At 36.0% G+C, this 21,014-nt stretch overlaps 1 protein-coding gene across 4 annotated transcripts in view; it reads right to left on the bottom strand.

Moving 5' to 3' along the window:
* The window catches only part of trak1a (trafficking protein, kinesin binding 1a), a 70,542-nt gene that overhangs the window by 21,214 nt on the left and 28,314 nt on the right, over nt 1-21,014 (bottom strand). For all 4 annotated transcript variants that reach the window (XM_067449195.1, XM_067449196.1, XM_067449193.1 and 1 more), the window contains 6 exons: nt 6,165-6,241; nt 5,473-5,589; nt 3,878-3,978; nt 3,558-3,666; nt 1,779-1,857; nt 1,368-1,498 (listed from right to left, as the gene is read on the bottom strand). In XM_067449195.1, coding sequence (XP_067305296.1) covers nt 1,368-1,498; nt 1,779-1,857; nt 3,558-3,666; nt 3,878-3,978; nt 5,473-5,589; nt 6,165-6,215 — 588 coding nt within the window. In that variant the 5' untranslated portion in view covers nt 6,216-6,241. The remainder of the gene's footprint in view (nt 1-1,367; nt 1,499-1,778; nt 1,858-3,557; nt 3,667-3,877; nt 3,979-5,472; nt 5,590-6,164; nt 6,242-21,014) is intronic.

Below are 21,014 nucleotides of genomic sequence, written 5' to 3'. Positions count from 1 at the left end.
TATGAGAGGAGAGAATTTAAATGAATCATGCGAGGCGATTTACTAAGGTTTGCGCTTGTCAGTTTACTGGTATTATTTTTTTTTATAATGAAAAATAAAATACTTCCAGAACAAGTGGCACTGAAAAAGGGGATGGGCGATGTGGCACTCTATTGAACTTTACCTGGAAAATGTAAATAGTGTGTCTGCAGTAGGGTTGGGTACCGAAACCCAGTGCTAATATATCACCGGCACCTATACAACCGCTATGTACCGGACCGAATCAGAACGCAGATTTCGGTTCCTCATTTCGCCGCCATCAAACCTGTCTTCTCGCTTTGGCTGGCGCTGAGCCAGAGACAGACGCACTCAGCGCTCGTCACATATCACAACGATTCAGTATTTTAAACTACATCATGTTTATTTTAGGTTTCAGACATTTAAGTGCACATAACTAGCAGCAAAAACACGCTAAAGCCTATGGAAGTGGCAATAACTCTATGGAAGTGGATTATAACTTTCTGACAGTTATAATTTGTGTTTTATTCATATCAGACACACATTATATAAGTTACTATATAGTTTACTCTATTCTTCTCAGAGTTCACGAGTCATTCATGTATTTCGTGAGACGAGGATGAATTTACGTGATGTAAATCCGACATCCGATTCTCTGAGGCGCATTATAGATCAACTAACATGATCATTATGACAAAACACATTCACTTACACATATTTGAAAATCAGATTATCAGATAACTTATGACATGGGTAACAAGTTTGTGAATATTTTGAATAAAAAAGAAAAATACTAAATAAACCGATACAGCTGAGCGGCTGCTGTGTGTCATGTGATGTGAGAAGCACAACGCGTTGCCATGGAAAGAATAAGGCGATGCGTTCTAAGCCAGAGAATATGGTCATATTAATGCAAAATAAGGCTGAAATGAAGCTGGTTTGTAGACCAAGAATACAGACTAGTTTGCTGTTATTAGAGCTGTAATATCACTAGTATTAGGGCTGTTATTTAGTGTTACATTAGGCCTGTTGTAGTTTGGTTAGGTGGCTTTAGCTTTAAGCAAATTGTGTTTTGTCTCTATTTATATATTTAGGTATATGTTCAACTTTTAATAAACTGTTTAATTTCAAGAATTAAAACAAAAATCAATAAAAAGCCATTATTTAATGTCATCCCCCGTCGTTTTGTGGCTCTTTTTAAAAAAAGTATCGGTTCAGGGACCGTTTTGACGGTAAGGCACCGGAATGGAAAAAAAACAAAACGATACCCAACCCTAGTCTGCAGGATTCAGCAACTGACCAATCAGAAACAAGTATTCCAGAGAGCCATGTATCAATCGTGTCTACTGAATATCATGAGGAGAACTCACAGATTTGGCTTTTTTCTGCAGGTCCACGATCTGAGAGAGCAGGTGTGTGATTTCCTCTTGCTGGCGAGCGGCATCCTCTGTTTTCTTTGCTAGCTCTTCCGCAATGCTGGACAGCTGTATGTTAGCATCTCCTGAGGAGGAAAAGATACACTTCATGGCACATTCGAATACACCTTTGGTAAACACAAAACATGGAAAGTTCCTAATCCCCATTAAAGGCAAGTTATACAGTAGACTAACCCATCGGTATCGGTAGTTCCACGGCTAATAACCGCACTGTTACACTACAAGAGTGGAACAATAAAGTAATGAATAGCGTACATGAATTAAACTAGTACAGGATGGGTTGTAGTATATTGTTAACTGGTGGGGAATGTGATCGTTGATGGTGTGATAGATGGATCTACTCACTGAGCTCTTTAACACAGTCATTCACAAGCTGCTGTTCTTTTTCTTCATACGAGATGGTCTCTGTCTCCAAGTGATTCGCCTATAAACACACACGCACACAATAAAGAACGATCTGAATAAACAATGGAGGAATCATTTTACATAGCTGCTCCTTTGTTTTAGGGTGCTGGTCAGAAGAACAGGTTTTGTCTAAAGAGCCCATATTGTAGAACAAAACAATCTAGGTAGAATATCATCTACACCAACGGGCAAATCTATGGACTTGCCATCTAACTCAAGCTTTTTTTTGTTTTCATGTCATGGCCCAGTTTAATGGGGCTCACATTCACTGAGAAATGTTATATAATGATGTCTTTAGGTTTGGGTTCACTTTCTAAAATCTTTAGGTGAATAGGTCTGCTGTGGGGTGTGGATGTAGATTTTGTAGTCAGTGAGGCATGGAATTCCATCTGTCTGCAGGGGTCAGATGACCGACACGCGACCGTCACTGCAGATCTATAGTTACAGTGAGTAAGAGCGAAAAGGTGGATGATAAAAGCCATTGACTTCCATAGCATTTCATTTTCCTACTATGAAAGTATATGGCTACCGTCAACTGTTTGATTACCGGCATTCTTTACCATTTCTTCTTTTGTGTTTTGTGTCTTCCTTTGGCGGGCTATTTTGTTGAATGTCTTTGCTGGGGAAGTTTGCGTAAGGCAAACCTGCGCAGATTGGGTCTCATTCATGAAACTTTCACAAATATACAAGTAAATTCTGATTCATTTGTGCATAAAATGGGGCTTTATGAAAACTCTCCTCCAGATTCACTAATGCTTATTTTACAACTGATTTTTTTACCCAAAGTTGAACAGAAAAAAACAAGAACAAAAACTGTACTGTATTGATCTGTCCACCTAAAATATATATATTTTTTGTTAAAAGGATGCGGATGAAAGAGGAAGGGAGAAAATGGCTGAATGACAGGATTTTGTTTGAATAAGAAATTAATGTATGAAATCCAGATTTTAATAATAATATATATTATTAACTAACATGAACTAACCATAAGCAATACATTTGTTAATGTATTTGTTAATCTTTGTTAATGTTAGTTAATAAAAATACAGCTGTTCATTTTTTGTTAATGTTACTCAACAGTGCGTTAACTAATGATGACAAATACAACTTTTGATTTAAACAATGTATAACATTAACAAAGATTAATAAATGCTGTAAAAGTGCAGTTCATTATAAGTTCATGTTAACTAATGTAGTTAACTAATGTTAACAAATGAAACCTTATTGTAAAGTGTTAGCTTTCCCCCTTCTTTTAGGCTAGTTGAAGTTTTGAATGGCTGCTGGTAACTTAAATATTTAGTAGTCAAATTGGCAGATGAGTGTAAAGGTTCATTTTAAACTCTGATCATACACCTAGCACTAAAAGCTGCTACAGTTCAGTGTTAAACGTTATGATTCTATAATCTAAAGCTGTATTTTTTTATGATTTTTATACAGTTATTATAACCACATATTAACTGAAAGATAAGATAAAATAACATTTTCCTTTGAAATATATATTACATTTGTACTTTTCCTTTCCCTTTCTCACATATGTAAATAGATTTTATAATAGAGTTTCTTGTAAGGGTATTAAAGTTCTTATTTTACTAAAGCAAACAGATTATGCTTAAATGTACCTATTGTGTTTGTCTTGGACACGTGATATGCCTGGAAGCCTGATAAAGTTTGACTGGAGGCTGTTTTGAATAATATAATGCAAAACATTCTCTCTCCCACCTCTGATCGCAGGACGATGTTCTCTTCCTCCAGGTCCTTGAGTTTCTTCTGCAGTGAATCCAGAGGGAGGTAATCTGGGACGGTGAAAGACGAGTCATTTCTGCGAATACTGCAAAAGAAAAACCACAGACTGATGTGCCACCTTCAGTACACAGAAATATCCTCACTGAAAATAATATATTTAGCTAGATTTGTACATTTGACAGGCAAATATAGAACAATAATAGTATCCACATGATTATCACATAAGTATCTACAGGTATCAATCATGCCCATGGCACAAGTATCAAGCTAAGATGTTGTCTAATATATGGACTCACGGTGTGGTAGAAGCAGACTCTCCATCGCTCTCCTCAGCTGCACTGGTGTAGAACTGCAGGAGTTCATCCTTCATTGAGAGATCATGACGCAGCTGAGACACCTGCACGCACACATACAAACTCACTGTATGCTCGCGACAATAACTGTGGACTCAAATGGTTTGTCGTTTTGTTCTGCAGTATAAGACGTTTGTCACTAGTTTGGCACTCCTTTTAGATATTGTCCTTTTTCATATCACATATTTTAGCAATCATCATACATTGGTCTCATAGGTCTTATTCAAAAGCGTAAAAAAAAAAAAAAAAAAAGCATAATTTTGAAATTGGAAAATTATATATATTTTTTGTTTGTTTTAATCCCTCTCTCTGCTCATTTTTCATCTGCTTCATCTTAGTGTTCCAAAACCCTAGGACTTTTGTCACACTTGAACCACAAATGCACAAAAAATCAGGGAGTTATCTGGTTGACATTTTAAAAAGTAACAAATCCTTCCCTCAGTTTGACCACCACAGAAATAAATAAAATGCAAGGAATAACTTTAGAATACATAGAAAAACCTAATAATGCTCAAAAATCTAACTAAAACGGCTAAAACTACCTAAAATGATTTTATGTCTACATGTGTATCTGAACGCATACTGAAGAAAAATGACTTTAGGACCCAGTGGAACAGATAATTTGCTCCATAGATCTATAAGGCCATCTAGTGGCAAGAGTCACGAAATATCATGTTATGCTACCTTCATTTCACAAAAGCTCAGCAAAGACCCCTGGGGGCGATCGAGCCACGGAGGCTTCAGTTTCAGAGAGGGGGGCTGCAGGCTTGATTTAAACAACAAAAGTGACTTCATGCCACTCACATTGCTGTTTCTGTGTGGCGTTAAAAGGGTCTAACTCTGTTCCACCTCATAACTTTCGATGTGTTAAAAAAAACAAAAAAACGAGAATATACATATACATCCGAGTCCTGATCGGGAGGTAACGTCCGATACCGATCGAGTCTGAAATTACGTGATCGGGTCCGATTTCCGATCACATGATCGGATCGGGACATCCCTAGTGACAGTTAAGGGGCTAAAAAAGATGGTCTTTTAAAAATTCTTTACACTTGTCATGAAGAACCACTTTATGTCAACATTTTGTTACACTGTCTTAACCAGATGTGATGCGATATGGTTCCAGTGACAAGCCATTTATCTGTCCACACCAGACACGACATGACTCAGAAACGCAACAAATCAATCAAAAATCACAGCCAATAAGAAAACAGTGTAGACGGGCTCTCTGCAAGCGCCCTGCACTCGCAACTAATTTGTAAGTACATAATCAAACTCATAAATATACCATTATAACATCAATAAAAATAGATGCAGTCGCTAAAACCATTTTGTCATGGTTACACTTGATTGTTCACATTGAGTTGAACATTCTTGCTTACTTTCATTTTTTTTTAAATTCTGAGCTGAGTTATCCAACAGTATATTCTCATTATGTTCATTTAAAACAGGTGCAGTCATCGCTAAACAGGCAAAACAAAACAAAAAGTTGACATTAGCCAGCAGACTTGTTTCACCTTTCCATTTTGTCATCTTACCTCTTCTCGTATGTGCTCCACCTGCTCCTCCAGGAAGGTGTTCCTCTCACTGAGGGTTTTGTTCTTTTTCAGCAGAGACTGCCCAATACGTGCCGCCAACTCCAAATCCCGCTCTTTCTGAAATTACACACAGACAAAGTGATGCCATAAGTTTTCCTGTAATTCACGTTCGCTTTGCACTATTAAACTTTCCTAAGGTGCAGTTACATTAAAGTTTCAGGACAAAAAGGTTAACTGTATATAGATATATGAAGCATAGCTCACACAAAACTCCCATTCAAATCAAGAATCACCCCGCTGGATTTGCATGATCAACTTGAACATGAGCAAAATTAGTGGGGAACCTTTCCGTTCATGTGGATTCCTATTAAAATGACTGGAATTCGCCGACAAAATGTTGCAGAACAATGGTAAATGTGACTACCGGCATGAGGTTGTCATGTACTTGCGTACATCTTTATGTTTTACAAAAATAAATATCTAGGATATAGCAATAATTGTAATCTCATAAAAACATATGGAAACATAACCCAGTGCAGGAACACAAGACTGTGGATCATACTTATGTAAACCGTAACTATTACGGTGCATTGTAAGATCACACATGTGGGATATAAAAATACACCCTCCACTCAATATTTTTTATTTTTAAATGGCTGCTATGACCCATCTTCCCACTTCACACAGCTTACCTCCTCCAGGAGACGTGTCACAGCATCTATGTCATTATATGTCTTAGTCATCTGGCCCACTCGATCGGCACATAGAACTGTGGAAACAGAGAAATGAAAAATGAAGTAAGTGTTTCTAAGCTAAAGCTACATTGCATTCAAAACACAAAAGTATCAGTATGTAATATAAAAGGTGCATATATGCTTTTTACATGCTCCCTTGAGAAAAAGTATACTTGAGCATACTTTAAATAATGGGGGCTCGTCTGGGATCATAAAAGAGCCCTGTATGTTAGACAACACATCAAAATACGTGCACTTCTTTTAAAAATCAGCAAAATATTAATACATGATTTAAAATGTTCATTAATATAAAAATATGAATTTTAAATTTTTACAAAAGCAGTTTTTAACTCTTAAATGCATAACTCGGGTAATTAGCGACCCGAGACGCCATTCACTACCCTGCTCCTCATTATTTTTTTAAAGTTAGACATCAACTTTCTTAGTATTCCTCAATCAATCCATTTTAAACAATATAACAAGAAAAAAATAGAATTATAATTGAATGCCTGTTTTTTCACTAGTTTTTTTGTCAAAATTGTATAGGGTCGCTAACGACCCGAGGTGTGTAGGATTGTACGTATATTTTGTTTGCACAATGATAAATTAATCTATAATGACGAAATAGGGCGCAATTCACCTTTATTCCACAAGGTGGCAATGTCTGATACGCAATGATGAAGTGACGTTTCACTCATGACAGAAAACGAAACAATAATAATTATAATCTGCAAAACCTGAAATGGCTCAGTGATTTACTGCAGAGAGGAAGTACTAAACACAATCAAATATTAGTGTCGCTGTCTCTTGATGATGAATGTGCTCAAGAAGCTATCAGTGATCAAAATATTGATTTTGAAGACGTTGAAAAAGAGTTTGAAGAATATGCTCGAATTTGCGAATATGAGGCAGATGCTGAATATACTGGTAAACGAGCTCTGACGAGGTCATATGATGATGGTATTAAACATCTGCTCAAACTGAATCCTTCCAAGCTCCAAAAGGTAACGAAATAGGTTTTATTTTATTCTTCTGTAAGTGTTCCTCTAATATCAGGAGTTTTATACTGTATATTATCACGACAGGTAGAGGTCTATCCATGTTAAAATATAGATCCGGGTCGCTAACGACCCGAATATGTAAGAATCTTTGGCGATACATTCATGCATTTAAGGGTTAAGTGGCACTTAAGTGGCCTTTTATTTAATTCATATTATATTATCTGCAAGTACAGTTTTTTTAAATAAAAAATAAAATTTGAAGTACACTACAAGTACACATCCAATACAATGAAGCACACTTCTTTTACACAATGGATAATGGATTCTGATTATCTTTGCAAGTGATCTAAAATTTAAATAATGATTTATAAATATATGTATATAAATATGCTTTAAGACAAACATTAAACCAATGTTTTATACCATAATATTATCTTTGCTATCATAGATCTATTTTCCAGGGAAATCTTCTGAGTTATCTCATCCCAGTGGAGATAAAACCCAACAATAACAACCGTCATATTTTCTCATTATCACCAGGTCAGCTTATTTCATCTTATAAATAGCTCAGTGGATGTATTGTTGTCACATCCAGCAAATCCTTTCTGACTGTTCATTTGAAGCAAAGCTGAATTAGCACAATATTGTATGCTTACAAACTAGTGTTGTAGTCAAGACCACCTAAACCAAGACCAAGTCGAGACCAAGACAAGACCAAGACAGGGATCAAGACTAAGACCAAGACAGAGACCAAGACAGAGACCAAGATAGAGCTCAAGACCAAGACAGAGCTCAAGACCAAGACAGAGACCAAGACAGAGATCAAGACCAAGACAGAGCTCAAGACCAAGACAGCGACCAAGACAGAGATCAAGACCAAGACAGAGCTCAAGACCAAGACAGTAACCAAGACAGAGATCAAGACCAAGACAGAGCTCAAGACCAAGACAGAGATCAAGACCAAGAACAAGACAGATATCAAGACCATGACAGAGCTCAAGATCAAGACCAAGACAGAGCTCAAGATCAAGACCAAGACAGCGACAGAGATCAAGACAGAGATCAAGACCAAGACAGAGACCAAGACCAAGACAGAGACCAAGACCAAGACAGAGACCAAGACAGAGACCAAGACAGAGACCAAGACCAAGACAGAGACCAAGACCAAGACCAAGACAGAGACCAAGACAGAGCTCAAGATCAAGACCAAGACAGCGACAGAGATCAAGACAGAGATCAAGATCAAGACCAAGACAGAGACCAAGACCAAGACCAAGACAGAGACCAAGACCAAGACAGAGACCAAGATCAAGACAGAGACCAAGACCAAGACAGAGACCAAGACCAAGACAGAGACCAAGACCAAGACCAAGACAGAGACCAAGACCAAGACCAAGACAGAGACCAAGACCAAGACCAAGACAGAGACAGAGACAGAGACCAAGACCAAGACCAAGACCAAGACAGAGACCAAGACCAAGACCAAGACAGAGACCAAGACCAAGACCAAGACAGAGACAGAGACAGAGACCAAGACCGAGACCGAGACCGAGACCAAGACAGAGACCAAGACCAAGACCAAGACAGAGACAGAGACCAAGACAGAGATCAAGACAGAGATCAAGACCAAGACAGAGACAGAGACCAAGACAGAGACCAAGACAGAGATCAAGACAGAGATCAAGACAGAGATCAAGACCAAGACAGAGACTAATGGGTCCTGCACACTGTGCGATTTTTCAAAATCCTTTGTGAATGTCCCTTGTCAGACTGTACGAACATGATCCCCGTGTCACACTGTAAGATCTCAGTTGTCATTAATGTCAGACTGCACGATAGTTTAGGTGCGCTAAAAACGGACGCGTGCAAGAAATCTCACCCGGAGCTTTATATCATCAATGAATGTCGCGTTGGGTGACAGTGAGGTGCATTACACGCGGGACTGAAATGCTGGCTACAAATAAATCTCTAGCTCTCGTTTTGGTCATAGTTTGTCTTGAAAAACAGAGATATTTGACTGTTGTCGTAGGAGAAGTCACACTGCAGGATTCTGTGCCAAATCTTCTGACACTGCCAGAATTTCGTCTGAGGTAAAATTTGATCGCAGCGCTCATTAATCGGCGGCCGGTGAACATGTCAAACTAACGACCAAAGACGTCAGATTTTAGCCTAGGATCTGAGGAATCTTTTAGGATTTCCTAAATTTGTCTCAGACGGCCAAATCGTGGCCAAAATCGCACAGTGTGCACCCGGCTTAAGACAAGACCAGCACTCATTAAATTAATCTAAAAGATGAGATCCATATCTATTGTCTGAGAAATTACTTAAATTTAACGAATAAATGTAATTAGAATAGTAAGAGCACTGTTACCAATCAAATCACTAACTATAAAATTCATGGCACAGAAGTTGCATCTGAATTGGTACATTTACACCAGCATAAATAATGTTTAGATTAATTTAACATTAAAACATTAACATTAGTCACGGAATCATTTATTCAACCAGTTTGTTTAAAGCAGCTGATTCATTTAATAACGAAATGTTGCAGAATTAGCAAAGACAGTTTTAAATGTATATATATATATATATATATGTATATATATATATATATATATATATATATATATATATATATATATATATATATATATATATATATATATATATATAAAATGTATATATATATATATTAAATGTATATATATATATATATATATATATATATATATATATATGAAATTATTATATATAGATAAAATTTTCCAATTTTATTAAAAAAAACTAAGCAATATAAATAACTCTAAAATAAATAAATAATGGAACTCCCATTTTTACATTACATTAACATTTTAAGCAGTGTGTCATTTCTGTGCCAGCAGAATCAACAACAAAAACCCAGCAAAATTAATCATTCATTCCTTTGATTGCAGAAACAGATCAACTCTAAACTCACGTCAATGGTTGTCTAATCAGGAAAGGAAAAAAAAAATGGCCACAGTGTTTACTCTTTAAGGGGAAAGGCTTAAAGGGTTGGTTCACCCAAAAATGACATTTCTGTCATCAATTGCTCACCTATGTCGTTCCAAACCAGTAAGACCTTCGTTACCTTCGGGACACATATTAAGATATTTTTGATGAAATCTGAAAGCTTTCTGACCCCCCATAGACAGCTATGTTATTACTACTACTTAATGTCATGAAGTGACGAGAATTTTTTTATGCACAAAAAAAACCAACAACAAAAATAACATCATTATTCAACAATTTCTTCATGTGAGCAACACAACGCATGTGTGTGATCCTGACACAGGAGCCGGCCAATACTGAGCCGGAGTACTGACGTAGAACCCACACTGTGTTTACGTGAACAGCATCAAAAGACGTACGCGGAAGACACAAAGTATTTTTTTTTGTACAAAAAGTATTCTCGTCAAGTAAAGTATCTTTACTTCCTTTCTGGGCCTTTACAGTGGTAATAGCATTCCAGTCGATGGGGTAGGGGTCAAAATATCTTAATTTGTGTTCTGAAGATGAACATGAAGATGAAGAGGAAGTCTTACAGGTTTGAAACAACATGAGGATGAATAATGACAGAATGTTCATTTTTGTGTGAACTAACCATTTAAATTGTTTTGTATATCCATCATTTATAATATTTTAAGCTGTAATAGGATAAGGTTTTTAACAATTTTACATTTACATAATTGCTGCACTGAAGGCTATCTATGACACTGGACAGCAAAACTACAGAAACTTTATGAGTTATGTGGGATGTTAAAGAATCAAATGCAAAGCAGACATTTCCATTTGCGTCACACACAGTACAGAAAGAGCAGAGACTCTACCAGCACCTGTATCCAACACCGCCAACAACACCCAGCTATAAACCCCACAGAAGCATTCCTCTAGCAGCACTCATTCAAACACACACACACATCACCTTATTACAGGTTTTCTTGTCCTGAAACGATCAACTCCATAAAAATACAGAACATTTTCCTTGTTATTATTTGACCATGCTTAACAATATTGATTCAGATCAGGACCTACACATGCTTTCACTATACAGTAGGTTAAACTTAGAACTGTGAGTCACACTACAACAATGGCTAATAGGATACGGCTCAATGGTAAACCTAACCACCCCACCCAGTACATTTCAAAAAGTGCTGCTGGAGTCATATTATTCTGACCACTGAATCGTCCTGCTCACAAACCAATACAGAACAAAGTCCTGAAACAGATCAGCAAATGACCACCCATGATCAATAATAAAAAAAATCAGAATGTTAAAAATCTCACTCAACAAAAGCTTTACATGCATTAAATATCAGATAAAAAGGAAGAACAACATGGATAAAAATGCATTTAGCAGGTTTTTTTTATACACTACAACCTAAAAGTTAGAGTAAATTAGTCCTTTTTTGTAAATAATTTTAGATACATTTTTATCTAAAAGCTTAAATGTTTGAAATTAATTGAATGAAACAGAAATGGTAACAAATATACACTATTCAAAATGTGTTAGTAAGATTATTTGATCAAAAACGCAGCACTGCTGTAACAAATTATTACAATTTAAAGTAACTTTTTAAAGTTTTCTTGTTAATATGAAAATGTATTTTATTCATGTGATGGCAAAGCTGAATTTTCTTTTTCACTGTTGATTTGGTGCAGATGAAACGTTTCTTCTTAATATTAATGTTCAAAAGAGCTGTGTGACATAATAAAACTTTCTGATGCCGATACATTTTAATTAATATGTTTAACATGGTTGGCTATTTTAAAGAAATCAATGTAAAATAAATAAATAAATAAACAATATAAAGGAAGGTAAATAGTATTTATAAAATATTTAGTCTCAATTCCCCATTAAGCTAAAATAGTCATAACAAGAATGAGCAGGGGTGTTTAATCTTATGACTAACAATGTACATTTATTTGCAATAAAATATCATTCATTTTTCATTGGCCAGAGGAGAACTGGCACCCTGACTGAGTCTGGTTTTTCTCTCCATTCTGGCCCTGGTGGAGTTTTGGTTCTTGTTGCCTTTGACTTGGCTTGCTCAGTTTGGGACACTAAATATTAAACAAAATATTCAAATACATTTTCAACTATAATACTAATCTGCCTGAATTGTCACTATATAATAATTGAAATTAGCTGATAACATCTTCGTTTTCTCCAAAGCGACTGTATTTTCCTGTTTAACACCGTGAAGCTGCTTTGAAACAATCGTCATTGTAAACGCGCTATATAAATAAAGGTGACTTGACTTGAGTAGGTGGCATGTTGTTATCACAAAAAAGTAATACATCTCAAAACCTCACATATTTATATACCATACAGATACCCCATATATCTCACGCCACATTTGAAGGACATCATATTATGTACTGTTCATGGTTCAGTGGTCATCAGAACAACATTTGCTTAAGGTTTATTTACATGGGTAAACACTCATCTAAGATTAAGACTATTAACAGCTGCTGGTCTAAGCTCCCAGGACAGTGTGTTTCAAACTAATTTTTCCATCCACCAGCATGGGTAGAGATTTACTTCAATCACACTTGTACCATGACGCTCAACACCAGACAGAACAACAAACCAAGATCAACCGTACACAATGACCTGCCATCGCATCAGCTCCCAATGCACAGAGATAATTATTCCCATAGTGTAAACTGGACACAAAGAACGCAGCCAGGCATTAAAAGCTCCCGCATGTCTTGTTTGGTGTGTTAATAAAGGTGAATTTCTTTGTCCCGAATAAAATTAAAGGAACACGCCACGTTTTTTAGAATTATGGCTTATTCAACTTCTTTCCTACATTTAGATATGTGGGCAAATGCATTTATTTCTTAGTGCATAAATTGTTTTAGTTTGGCTGGGTTGCCGCTAGCTTAGCTTAGCATAATGAATGGAATCCTATGTTGCCAGCTAGCATGTCCAGAGTAAAAGTGATCCAAAAAAAACAACAACACCTAATTATTTCTTGTGGCCTACGTATTCATGACGTGTACAAATAGCGATGCAGATTAAGACTATGCGATTTCCTAGGCGGATATTGTCTTGGGACTACATTATGGGGAAGCACTGCTACTTGGGCGCAGTCCTCTGGCTGTTGAGCGATCGCAATGTGTTGCGTGATATCTCTGCGCCCAAGTAGCAGTGCTTCGCCTGTGCTTCCCCATAATATAGTCCCAAATCTGCCTAGGAAATCACCTAGTCATAATCTGCATCGCTATTTGTACCCATTGTGAATACGCAGGCCACAAGATGTAATTAGGTTTTTTTTTTTTGGGGGGGGATCACTTTTACTCAAGACATGCTAACTGGCAACATAGGATTCCATTCATTATGCTAAGCTAAGCTAGCCGCGACCCTGCCAAACTAAAATAATGCATGCACTGAGACAAAAATGCATTTGCCCACATATCTAAATAGGAAAGAAGTTGAATAAGTCCTATTTCTAAAAACGGTGGCGTGTTCCTTTAAAGTCAGTTTGCACTCATGCACATACTCATACAGAAACAAACATTCCCAGGTTTTTAATAGCACCTGTACGTATAATGCATTATAAATGTATTGGTAGTGAGTTATAAAGGTATTTTACTTTATTTATTGAACTTAACTTTGCTAATTTATGTATTGAACATTTGTTTTAATGCATTACAGAGTATAATAATGAATAAGTTTGTAATAAATTAATAAATAAGTAAGTTTGTATTACAATAAATTATAACTTCAATCAAGGTTCAAGTTTTCAACGAGAACATACAGCTGATTATAAGATGCATAATGAACTCCACCTAGACATGTTGGACATACATACATACATTTGATGATTTATAAAAAAAAAAGAAAAAAAAAACACATTATTAGGGTGTCTGTGTGCACCAACCTCAGGTTGCTCTGGGGTGACGTTAATAAATCTGATATAATATAGAACATGATATTTAACATTGCCTACAATTACATATGCAGATATAGATAAATACAGGAGGAAAAACATACTGTATGTAGATTTTTTTCTAAAAAATCCTTTCTTTGTATTGGTCTTTGTATCCTTTCTTTCCTTTCTTTGTATTGGTCTTAATATTAATGTCATATTGGTCTTAATATTGGTAATATTAAAATTTTCTGAAATACTGAATTTGGGATTTTTACTTACTTGTCAGTTATAATCATCAAAATTAAAAGAAATAAACATTTGAAATATATCAGTCTGTTTGTTGTTAATGAATATAATACACAAGTTTAACTTTTTGAATATATATATATATATATATATATATATATATATATATATATATATATATATATATATACACACACACACACACACACACCTTTCAATTATGTTTAAATTTGATTACTTGTCCTTTCTTTGTAATTAACTTTGTTAATATTGTCTACACAATGTTTTCAATGTACCGCTATAAAAATAAACGTGACAAAATGTATTATTATTGTACTATGTATTATTTGTACTTATACATAATAAATTGTACATTTACCATAAATAAATGTACTATATATAAATATGCAATTTATATCGTACTGTTGCTATTTATTACTATTGTCAATTCCTAACAACAACAACAACAACAACGGTTATTATTATAATTATTATTATTATTATTATTTTCAACACCAAAGCCAGTTAACAGAGCAGTTTATGGAGTAGAGTGACAAACAATAAACAAACCCTTACAGAAGTGTCAGAAAAAGGCCATATTGACATTAAAGACATTTCTGAATAAAACTTTTGCCTAATGATATTAAAAGCAGGTTAGTCTTAAAGCTAAAAAGGAAGAACAGGGTTGATATAGTCGATTCATACTATAGTTACTAATGGCATGTGCGCAGTGCATGTTGTACCAATATGAGGATGGTCTGTGTAGTGTTGACATGATCAACCTGATCAAATGCTCTGGGACAGTGCACTCTTACAATAAACCCAAGCAGCATCCCATGACCTAAATTAGTCATTATAAAAGCTTAATCACATTTGATTACTTCTTAAAACGTTATGATTAATATAGTGAAACTGAATGATTCAAACTGAGTAACTCACTCATTTCCTCACAGCGCAGACACTAATAAAGATGTTCAAACACAAATGATCAGCTGTGTGTGTTTACGCTCATGTCAAATAACATGACACGGGCAACACATAGTGATTAGATCTGGGCACACAGAGAAAACCTAAAAAGAAGAGGAATCTGATGTGTACATTTTAAATGTCCTAACTAGGTATGTCATCACCTAGCAAGGATGGAAAAACCTGTTCAGATATGATCTCAGAATAAGACATTCTTGACAGTCATTGAGTTCCTTTGACAGTACGTCTCTTTAACTTTTACTGTCAAAGGGCACAGGTACTGTACCTTGCTCGAGCGTATACGGCTCTTCATCTTCACCATCACCCTCCTCCTCATCAGCAGCACTGTTTGAGCTTAAGTAAGATGAGGTAGATATTTCCAGTATCTCTGAAGAGGAGTCAAACTCAAAGTACTCCTCATTAGAGCAAACAGAATGCAATGCCATGCTGTCACTGGGCTAGTTAAGCCCAGGCTGGCTCAGTCGTCTCAGGTCCACAGCCATGAGTGAGACTGTGACGATGGGCTGGACATATAACCTCAGAGATCAGATAGACAGTCTCTGACTGACACACACCTGTTACAGGAGACTCAATGCTCGGACGCTACCATTTAGATAAGAAACAGTAGGTGAGCTGTCACTAAAGTAGGAAGAAATGAACAACATTTTAGCAGGTGAGCGTGCATCCATGTAAAAGATTGAAAAGCACATTGACACATAAATGTACTGATCGCATAAGTTTTTATGTCAAGATTATTTAAGCTTTAAAAGATAATGTGACCCATCCCCCCTTCTGCAGAGGATACAATGGTATTTTCCACTGACGCACAATGGCAACCTATCAAGGCGTGACCGAGTTGTGTTTGACTACACCTGTCGTCTGGGTGGAGCGTTTTCATTGCCATAGAGAAGACAAACAGGAGATTTGACACAACAGGAACCATAAAGTAAAAACACAAAAGACAAAATGACACACAAACTGTGATGCACTGTGTATTCTGGCATCTCTCTATCAGAACCAGCATTAACTTTGTGAGGAATTTGAGCTACAGTAGCTTGTGTTTGATCAGACCACACAGCCAAGCCTTCTCTCCCCATGAATCAATGAGCCTTGGCCGCCCATGACCCTGTCGCCGGTTCACCACTGTTCCTTCCCTTAGACCTTTGATAGATACTGACCACTGCAGACCGGGAACATCCCTTAAGAGCTGCAGTTTTGGAGATGCTCTGACCCAGTCGTCTAGCCATCACAATTTGACCCTTGTCAAACTCGCTCAAATCCTTCTTCACTTCTAACACATCAACTTTGAGGACTAAATGTTCACTTGCTGCCTAATATATCCCACCGACTAACAGGTGCCGTGATGAAGAGATAATCAGTGTTATTCACTTCACCTGTCAGTGATCATAATGTTATACCTGATCGGTGTATATGGTAACACTTTACAATAAGGTTCCATTACCGTAGTTAACATTAGTTGACAAGAACTAATAATGAAGTGCACTTCTACAGCATTTATTAATCATAAATATTAATTTATTAACACACTATTAAAATTAAAAGATGTATTACATTAGTTGCACTGTGAACTAACATGAACAATCAATGAACAGCTGTATTTTGTATTAACTAGCATTAACAAAGATGAACAAATACAGTAACAAATGTATTGCATATGTTAAGTTCATGTTAATGCATTTACTAATGTTAATGATACCTTATTGTAAAGTTTAGTGTGTTAATAATATTGTATTGTACCATATTTACACATTTGTTATATTGTATAACATTTAATATTTTAACTTAACTGTTATTTTGCCACACATACATTTTCTTTGTTTGCAGTGTAGATTACCTACAAATTGCAGTCTGTTGTTGATTCCAAATTACAAGATAAACAAATCAATATCACATTGATTTGAATATGACAATCTTGTACCATATGGATATTAAAATATATTACATTCTACATTCAAATTTTACATAACATCAGGGTTTTCCAGACTGGGGTTCATAAAGGAGCAGCTGGGGCTTTATGAGTTGAAAGAAAAGATATTAAGTAATTAAATCATAAAAAAATAAAATAATAAAATAAAAAAATATTTAAAAATATTTAAAAAAATGTGTCTAAAAGGAAAAGCCTTCCAAAAACATAGCAATATAGTTAAATGACTCACTGAGTGATAATTAAAATTATAATTATTATGTTCGTTAGGAGCTGATCCGATATGCAATGTTGCGATGTATATATATATATATATATATATATATATATATATATATATGCGATGTATAATATACAAGTACCCATGTATAAGACCAGGCTGATTATTTTTAGAGCTGTAACAAATTACATTTATAAGAGCTAAACAACATTACTTAGGAACCTATTGAAATCATTTTAGTTTATGATAGCGTTATATGGTGATGACAGACTTTACCCTTTAAACTCCAACAACCTGACAACTGGATTGTGAAGACATGAGATGTTTGATAACAGCTGCACTTCTACACTTGTGCAACTCCACCTAGTCTAGCAATGTCACCATGAATCACACATTAAAAATTCGGTTTGCCTATGGGTTTGTTGTGTTATCATTTTTCTTGTTACATTGAAAGAATAAATGCAATGCAATTTGGTCCTTCTGACGGACTTCATTCCTATTGAAATACAATAGTGTGACAGGAATTGTGCGATGGTACAATGGCTGTGGCCGTGAAAGAGGCGGGTTTCTCTTTAGTGTGAGCTTAAGCCTTTGTGCTTTAACTGCATTGAAGGGGAAAATGGAAAAGCAAGAAAAGACAGCCAGAAGAATATGGTGAAGGGCAGGGAAAACTTTGAGAGGGGAGGAGAAAGAGCGAATGGGAGTGGGAAATGTAAAAGAGGTCAGACGTGAATGGAAAAGAGAGAGAGTGTGTGTGTGGGTTTGTGTGTGTGAATTCTGCTCCCCCCCTGCTAACGTAATCAATATGCTGTGTGAGAGACCCAAACCCCAACACAGAAGTGGGTCAACAAAAGATAAAGTCCCGAATAGTATTCTGAATCACCAGCTGTACATTTTAAACACAAACATAACATATTATATTATTTTTTCTTTCAAGCCACGAATACTCAGATCACCTCTTAAAAGAAGAAAAGCAAATATGTGAATAAACTGCAAAATCTGGCCACTTGTAATCCACATATGGCAGCCACTGCATTTTATTCATATTCTAGGTTTATCTGCTTGTCTGTATACAGGGTTTTAAAGCACGGCACAGTCATCATGGGTATGATTCCCAGGGAAAACAAGAAACAAATAAAAAAATTAAATGTGTACCTTGAATGCAACGCAAGTTGCTTTGGATAAATGCATACATGTAAATAAAGTGTATACTGTATTTGGGGTAGCATTTCACAGTCCTGTTCCCCATCTACATACTATTAATTACATAGTAATTGTAATAACTGTGTATTAACTATAGGTACTAACCCTGAACCTACTCCTAAACCTACCCTTAACCCATGTAGTCATCTTATATTAACCAGTACTTTCTTAGGTAAGTACGCTATGTACATGTAAGTGTACTGTAAAAAATAAGGTGCAACCAAATTTGGTCTTCCAATATCATGGTCTTTAATGTATTACAGGTAGTTCACCCAAAAACTAAACTTTTGGTGAAGCGAAACAAGTCTGTTTAAGAAACTGAACATTATTTACAACATTATTATCTGTAATTTACAGCCTCTGCAAACGGTCCTGAGCACATTAATGACAGACCAATCTTTTCGCTTCATAAGATGTAGGTGTGTGCTATATTGACAAAAAAGTATATCTCAATACTTTCTAGGATTTTCTTGTTAACGATAATTAGAAAAAAAAAATTCTATGTGTGTTATTGTGCTGGTATCTCGGTGCTGATGATCAGCTGACTCCTAAAGTTTTTGATATTCTTCATATTCTGTGTGGTGGTCAGTTCACAGCAGTGACTGGTGTCTAAAATGTAAGTCACGTAATATTAAATTCTTAAACTTGTATCAAATAAATATCACATTTAAGATATATAAGAATATATATATATATATATATATATATATATATATATATATATATATTTATAGACTCATGCAGTGAAAGTGTGCACCCGCACTATATTCTTCAAGACTACACTCTCTGGGTGTGTATGTGAGGGATATACTTGATAATGTCAGATTGCACATCTTTAAAACAACAATTACGATATTAAATATCACACACCCCTACATTAATGTATCAGCATGAGCCATGAGTATTCATTTTGTTTGCCTGTATGTTTTTTATTAGCATGCCCACCTCCCATGCTGTAAACACCAGTTCAAAACCCTCTTGGAGTGGTCTTTTAACATCACAATTCATGATATAAATACTTAATACAAACTGGTTAAAATAACTGGCGGGCAGCAGAGAAAAGCCTTGCTTTGCCCAACAGGTGGGTGTTACTATTAGGGTGTGATGTCAAGTAAAAACTATGAATAGTTTGGTCTAGATTAAGGCATGATGGGATCTCTGAGTGTTATGATGAAGTGAGTTTGGGACAATATAACATCAGTCATCTGGGGTAAATGCAGTTCAGACATGGGAAACCGCACTCTTATCTTGTCAATGAGCCATTAAAAACACAAACAATACTTACATATCTCCAATAATCTTTAACAAAGGATTTCTGGTCTCTCTGCCTACAACAGTCTGTGTGTTTGAAAACGTACACATCCATCTAGCACTTCTGCACTGTTTATCAAGGTCTTTACACTAGATTAAAACAATCCATCACTGTGAGTAGGTGATTTTTTTTTCTTCTGTTTGTGTCCCCTATTTAGCTAATGTGATCAAACTGAGACATTGAAATTCTGAAAGACTGAGAAATGCATTCACAAAATCCATCACAGACCAGAGAACAAAATAAACATTGCATATGCATAACTTAAATCCAAAACTTGCATAATATGCTGCATGGAGACACAACAGCAGTAAATCACTGGGATCAAAGCAGTGCAGTTTTATGCATAGGATTACGCAACCACTCCAATTCTAAGGAGAAGTATTATAAGGAAGGAAGGATAAGGCGGCGATCAGTCAACAAGAGACCAATAAAACATGCAACAGGTATAGATCAGAGTGCAGTTCTGTGATATAACCTGCTGCTTGTGAAACATACGGTGCATGACTTCATAATGTCAACATACCAAATGGCCAAGGCTGATCAGTGAGAGACAGCATTGATTTAAAAGAGCAGAGCATGACTAAATGTGTGCGTGCGTGCGTCTGGCATGTGAGAACCGAATAATTTCAGTGCTTTGGAAAAAGCTGCACAATGATAAAAAAGCGTTTTAAAAGAAGAGAAAAATAAGATTTGATGTCTGATATTATCAGGTATAACTGACTAGGGTGTGAATGTGATTTAAACCATGAATACAGACAGTCATGAACGTATGTGACTTTTTTGGGGGACTTTTTAGACTATGAGTCAAGTCAATACATGTGGTTATTGGACAGTTCTGCTAAAAAGCGATGGATGGATGGATGGATGGATGGATGGATGGATGGATGGATGGATGGATGGATGGATGGATGGATGGATGGATGGATGGATGGATGGATGGATGGATGGATGGATGGATGGATGGATGGATGGATGGATGGATGGATGGATGTGATATCTTAAATTATCAATCCTTT

This window comes from Pseudorasbora parva, chromosome 7 (assembly GCF_024679245.1).
Source record: "Pseudorasbora parva isolate DD20220531a chromosome 7, ASM2467924v1, whole genome shotgun sequence".
Lineage (NCBI taxonomy): Eukaryota > Metazoa > Chordata > Actinopteri > Cypriniformes > Gobionidae > Pseudorasbora > Pseudorasbora parva.
This window is presented reverse-complemented; position numbering and strand designations above follow the sequence as displayed.